The following is a 6,924-nucleotide window of genomic DNA, read 5'->3' on the forward strand; positions in this document are numbered from 1 at the left end:
TATATATATGGGTGGGTGCTCTAACAGGTCAATTTAAGACTTAAAGGCCATTATGAATGAAATTCAAGATCTTTATCACGACATTCAAAAAGAACAGAGGAAATGCAGAGTGACCAACTTACTCGCAAAGTAAATAGTTTTTTCCAAATTTAACGTCGTTGTGTATTAAACACGGATTCATTTGATGTCTGTGGTACAATCGGAAAGAGACACGCGTCAGCAACACAACACAGCTGCAATCTGTCAACCAGAGCTCGACCGATAAAGTTTTTTTTTTAGGGCCGATATTATGAATATTTGGTTATTTAAAAATCCAATACTCAGAAATATATTTTAAAATGAATCCAGAAATGCTAAAAAAAACAAACAGATTTCCCTAACATTGGTTATTTGTAGTAATAATATGATAATGCAACATTAAAATATATTAAAGTTCTGATAAATAAAATACAAAACCTGAGATATGAAACTCCTTTGAACAAAAACACCAAAAAACAAAAATTTGCCAACAGGGCGTTGTAGAGCGCCCTCTGGTGGACAAACCCCAACACGCATAACATGGTTTAGTCCGTTTTTATTTTATTTTTTAACCCTTGTTCGGTATCTAGGATAAATTGACCCATTTCAAATTTTTACAAGAAGAAAAATGGTTCAAGTTTCATTTTTTCTACCTGAAATCAGCGTCCTTTCCTTATTTCCTGTGATAAACATGTATTCCTGACTCAGCACATTATTCTGGGTATGACACTTATGTTGTTTCCATAGTGGATTTTTAACATGAACTATTACCTAATGACTAAAAACAAACCCCACTTCCATGTTTAATAGTGTGCTAGTAGAGACTGATGCATTCCCTAAACATTTACTTTATCTCAGCTGTTTGAAATGTAGATAAAGACGATATTTTATAATAGATTATGAAGTAACATTAGTTTACAGAATTGTTTTGAAAACCCCAAATCCGTCCCGGGTCAGTTTGACCCGAGGGACACGTTAGGGTCCCGAAAGTGAAGACAACACAAGGGTTAAATACACATTTATCGGCTATTATAAATGACGATACCGATAGTTTGAAAGATGCCTAATATCGGCCGATATATCGGTCTGGCTCTGCTACAAAACCTTTGCTTGTAAACTATTAATTAAAAATCTATACAGAGTTTTTAAGAATCAATACAGTATCACAAAAGATAGTGTATGTGTGTGTGTGTGTGTGTGTGTGTGTGCATGTTTATGTGTGTGCGTGCATGTGTAAACGCGTGTGCGTGCATTTGTTTATGTGTGTGTGTGTGTGTGTGTGTGTGTGTGTGTGTGTGTGTGCATGCATGTTTATGTGTGTGTGTGTGCGTATGTGTGTGTACATGTTTGTGTGTGTACGTGCCTGCGTGTGTGCGTGCACGCGTGTGTGCGTGTGTGTATTTGTCTGTGTGCGTAAGTGTGCATGTGCGTGTGTATATGTGTGTTTATATGTGGGTGTGTGTGTGTGTATTTGTGTGTGTGTGTTTGCATGTGTGTGTGTGTGTGTGTCAAAGACAGTATACAGTAAAAACCGCAGCTGAGAGAAGCTGGAAAGCCATTAAGCAATAACTCCATTATGATTATTATATTTCCTCATCGTCTGAACTTAACAGCTACGCCCGCTGCAGCGGTTACTGCAGCGCTGCGTTAAAAACACTCTGAAAACAAACGGGGAACTAATGGTTCAGGGAACCGCGGAGTCAGGGACTCAAAGTGTCGGAGGCACATGGAGTCTGGCAGTTTAGTCCAACATCTCTGTGATATCAAACAAGCTCGGGGTTTATTCTAGATTAAGGACATCTGTAGAAATCAGCTCTCCACCTTAAGAAAACAGCAATGTCTACTAACTACTAATCCTTCCCATCGGGTGGGGCCATGTCTAATGATTGGAATGTAACCAAGTCCACATTGAAACATCAGACGATGACAAGGTAAAGCTGGGCGATATAGATTTAGAGAAAATCAAATATTACCAAATTCCTAACCAAATACCTCAATGTCAATAATGCGACAATATTGTATACATGTATTACAGGGCTGTAGTACTCAAGTCCGGTCTTGGACTCGAGTCCGGACTCAAGACCATTTTTCTATGTCTTGGACTCGCTAGTATTTGGACTCGGTCTAGTCTCGGTCTCGGCCGCTGGTCTTGCCAGATCTGACTTTTGGGCTTTAGGTCTGGACCGAGTTCAGGTGTCTTGGAGGGAAAGTGAAACCCAAAATGATTGTCTTGATTCTGTCATGCATAAGACCTGTTTTCCTGTCCTGGACTCGGTCTTGACTCGAACTCAAACCTCTTTGGACTCGGTCTTGTCTTGGACTTGACAACGGTGGTGTTGACTACAGAACTGCTGTATTATATAATGTATGGTTGACCAAAATGTTATTTACACAATGAGATTTTAGATAAATATTCTCAAGAAATGATTTAATAGAACAGCTAGAACAGTCAGAAACCATATTACAATATATCCAACACATATATACACATATACATATATATATATATATATATATATATATATATATATATATATATATATATGTTTTTCCTGGGGTCAAATTTGACTGGGTTACAAAAACTTTCAATATCAGAAAAGATCGTTGAAAAATGTGACAAATGTTGAAAAAAAACTACAAAAAAGCAGGAAAAAAAATTCAACAAAAAGTGACCAAAAAAATCTGAAAACTTGACAAGAAAACATCAAAAACTTTGGCAAAAGCAACAAAGTATTTGTAAAAAAAAAAAATGGACTAAAACAGTTAAATAAAAAACATCAAAAAAGTGAAAAGAAATGAGAATAAAAATTGACAAAAACGTGGAGAAAAGTGTAGAAAAAGAACAACAAACTGTTAAAAATTCAACCCAGAAAAACAGCTGTAGTTGCAGGTCAACGGGGAGACAACACAAGGGTTAAACCTAGCTGGACTGGTCCATTCAACCTGGACTTGGACTGGACTTTGGACAAAAGACTAAACCAGTTAACTAGAACTGAAGACCTGGACCCCCGATGATAATTAGGAGTTAAACTTAGCTGGACTGATCCATTAAACCTGGACTTGGACAGAAAGACAACAGTAATTAAACCAGTTAACTAGAACTGAAGACCTGGACCCCTAATGATAATTAGGAGTTAAACTTAGCTGGACTGGTCCATTCAAACTGGACTTGGACTGGACTTTGGACCAAAGACTAAACCAGTTAACTAGAAATGATGGCCTGGACCCTGATGATAATCCCGTTTATTGCTCAGGTGTGGGGATGTGAAAACATTTTATTTTATAAAGTTGTGTGATTCTTTCTCCACATTGTTTATGCTTCATAGGTCCAGTATTTATGATTTTTTTTTCCACTTACACAACATTTAGCCGGTAGTTTAAACTGAGACTGTTGAGCCGACCTCACTGTTTACCCAGTTAGATAACCCCCCCCCCCCCCACCCCACAGACATCATGGGAGATGGAGGCACGGCCATTACTGCACCGCAGACCGCTCAGGAAGACAAGGAGCAGAACGAAGACAGGAGGCGGTCGGCGCGTGGAGGGCGGGGGTGGGGGGGTGCGTGAGACAAGTACGACAGACAGAAAAGACGTAACATGAACTGAGCAGGGAGAGGAATTCATGGAATTTAGCCCTCGGCAAACACCAAGGGTGCACAAATATTTGAGGAAATACTTGGACACCAAAACATCATGCAAATGTTATTTGTTTCCTACTTCACTTATTCTCACATGTGTGGTTGAATCAAGACTATGGGGACTATGTGGACTATGTGGACCATGTGGACCATGGGGACTATGGGGACTATGGGGACTATGGGGACTATGGGGACCATGTGGACCATGTGGACCATGTGGACTATGGGCACTATGGGGACCATGTGGACTATGGGGACTATCTGGACCATGTGGACCATGTGGACTATGGGGACTATCTGGACCATGTGGACCATGTGGACTATGGGGACTATGGGGACCATGTGGACCATGTGGACCATGTGGACTATGGGGACTATGGGGACTATGGGGACTATGGGGACCATGTGGACCATGGGGACCATGGGGACCATGGGGACTATGGGGACTATGGGGACTATGGGGACTGAAATATAATACAAAATATGTCTCAGCACAGACGTGGAAAGTGTTTTTCTGATCCAATGATCTTTGGCTGCAACAAGCTTTAAAGGGAGTGCATACCCCCAAAAATGCACCTTGTTACAATATATTTTAAGTCAAATGTTGCTAATAGTTTTTATATGACATTAAATTGGTATTATTGGACTAACTGGTTCTTTTAACCAGGACAAGAAGCAATTGGACTGACAACAAAAAAAAGGCGGAGAAGAAACGTCCTACAGAAATCCTAAGAATAGGTAACGTCTGCACATGAGGCACTTGGACCTAAACTTTTAAATGTTGTGGCATTTATTTCCCCATTTGGTCTGATCCTTTATTTTTAAATCAGTGTTGTCGTCTTTGTTGTCGTGTGCTGTGTGTCGACTTCTTGCTACTGCAGCAAAACTAATCGCCCCTCTGGGACAAATAAAGGTCTTGAACTTGAACTGTACTCCATATATATTGATCTTCCACTCGTTGGGGGGGTAAACGTGGGAGTCTTGCTTCCTATGTACTAACCCATTTATGGGTTTTCTCACCTTGGGCCTCTTCCAGGTGACGGTGCCGATGGTGTTCCTCTGGTAGAACAGAGACTGGTCCGCCGCGGGGAACAGGGGGTCTTCAAACAGACGTCCATTCTGCTGGCACTGCCTCCTCAGGGTGGAGAAACACTGGCCCTCGTACGGGACCACCATCCCCCCTACACACACACACACACACACACACACACACACACACACACACACACACACACACACACACTGTAAGTTCAACATACTATACATGTGTGATGCGATTTAGCCCAGCGGGGGAGAAGGCGGGGCTAAGACTAAAACTGCAAAGATTCATCAATGGAATTATTACATTATTACTATCTCCCCCTTCATGTCTTCATGTCTTCATGTCTTCATGTCTTCAGCTGTCCTATAAAGATTAAAGCCTAAAATTCCCCATAAATAATCTTCCAACCTGGGCAACTATCTAATGAACCAACGAGTTGATTTGATAATCGATTAATTGGTTTGAGTCTTTTTTTTTAAAATATTCTCTGATTCCAGCTTGTTAAATGTGACTATTGTTGTAGTGTCCTCTCTCCTCTGGGACAGTAGAGTGTCAAATATCTTTGAGTTGGGGACAAAAACGAGACATTTGAGGACGTCATATTCTGACATTTTACAGACCCGAACAACTAATCCATTCATCCAGTAAAATAATGGACAACGACGGGCAGTCGCAGCCCTAACGTGACGTTAATAAGGATTAGAGACAGGGACGTCCGTCTCTTTAGAAAGGTTCTAACAGGTTGGACACACTCCACACAGCTGCTCAGGTGAAGGAGCAAACCAGGTGTGTCGCAGGAGGACAAACAGAAAGCAAAACACATGATGAAATCTGTGTGTGTGTGTGTGTGTGTGTGTGTGTGTGTGTGTGTGTGTCTGATTAGGTGAGTGAAGTCCTAACAGCAACGTCCTGTCTCTTAAATGTGGGACTATGTTTGAAAGAGGACACGGAGGGCCTGTCGAGACGTTTTAGGACCGAGACGCCACGACTCGGACCGACTTCCTGTTGTTATTTGTGTCGCGGTGATTTCTCCATGGCAACGCCCCTCGGTAAACCAGCGGCAAGTCCCGAGTGTGTTGATTTCAACGTGTCAGTTGCGTTGTGTTTTCCGTGTCTCTACACATGGATGTTATGTTTCCCATTGATAAAAATGTTTTTCATCTTTATCCTGATTTGACAACAGCAAAGACGACGTCGGCAGTGTTGACGGCAACGTAGGCCACAGAAGCCTTTTCTACCCACAATCCATCACTCTGATGAACAGCTGACTTCTGATCCACAGCGTCGGGTTCAGTTCTGGTCCATGACCCAGCACCACTGTCTCTAATCAGTCCGTTTACTGGTTCCACTTATTATTCATCATTTATTCATCATTCTCCGTTTCAGAGCTGCTCATACTGTTCATATTATAATATACTATTTATCTTATGCAATATGCTCCACAATTAAAATAATAACTATTAGAATTTACCCCTGCATACTTTGCACTCCTCATCGCACTGTTGCCTCTATACTGTATCTGTTTAGGGTGTGTGTATATATATATATATATATATTACTGTGTATATATCAGTGCGTATATATTGTGTGTTTTGTTTTGTTTTGTATGTGTAAGAGCATTGTGAGCTACGTTGATCCAGAGAAAAGTTCCTCTATGTGTCCTCACACCTGGCAAATAAATCTGATTCTGATTATTTCGTGCAATATTTGAGCAATATTTGAAAAATAGATAATTATTTATTTTCTTTTTTTTATTACATTTACTATATCTGCCTGGAGACTTTCAGACATAAAAAATGTCATATATTAAATGTATTTGCGTGAAATATGGACGCCGGTCCACTCTCTAGCGTGCACGCTGCGACTCGTGTGTGTCACGCAGGCGGTGTGCACGCTCTAACCTGTTACCATGGAGATGTGTTTACGGGACACATCTGGCTAGTCAGTAATTATATCCGAGTCAATTTAATGCTCTAAACACTCTGAACAGAGCAGATTAACATGAGTGAGTGAGTGTGTGTGTGTGTGTGTGTGTGTGAGTGAGTGAGTGAGTGAGTGAGTGAGTGAGTGAGTGAGTGTGTGTGTGAGAGAGTGTGAGTGTGTGTGTGAGTGAGTGTGAGTGTGTGTGTGTGAGTGAGTGAGTGTGTTAGTGTGTCAGTGAGTGTGTGTGAGAGTGTGTGTGTGTGAGTGAGTGAGTGAGTGAGTGAGTGAGCGTGTGTGTGAGTG

At 41.1% G+C, this 6,924-nt stretch overlaps 1 protein-coding gene across 1 annotated transcript in view; it reads right to left on the minus strand.

The window, feature by feature from the left end:
- Positions 1-6,924, minus strand: part of capn5a (calpain 5a) — a 34,064-nt gene that overhangs the window by 21,357 nt on the left and 5,783 nt on the right. Inside the window, exons 2-3 of the mRNA XM_034867808.1 lie at positions 4,562-4,836; positions 3,798-4,120 (exon numbers count right to left, since the gene is read on the minus strand). Of these exons, the coding sequence (XP_034723699.1) occupies positions 3,798-4,120; positions 4,562-4,832 (594 nt within the window). The 5' untranslated portion in view covers positions 4,833-4,836. The remainder of the gene's footprint in view (positions 1-3,797; positions 4,121-4,561; positions 4,837-6,924) is intronic.

Source organism: Etheostoma cragini, chromosome 3, assembly GCF_013103735.1.
Source record: "Etheostoma cragini isolate CJK2018 chromosome 3, CSU_Ecrag_1.0, whole genome shotgun sequence".
NCBI lineage: Eukaryota > Metazoa > Chordata > Actinopteri > Perciformes > Percidae > Etheostoma > Etheostoma cragini.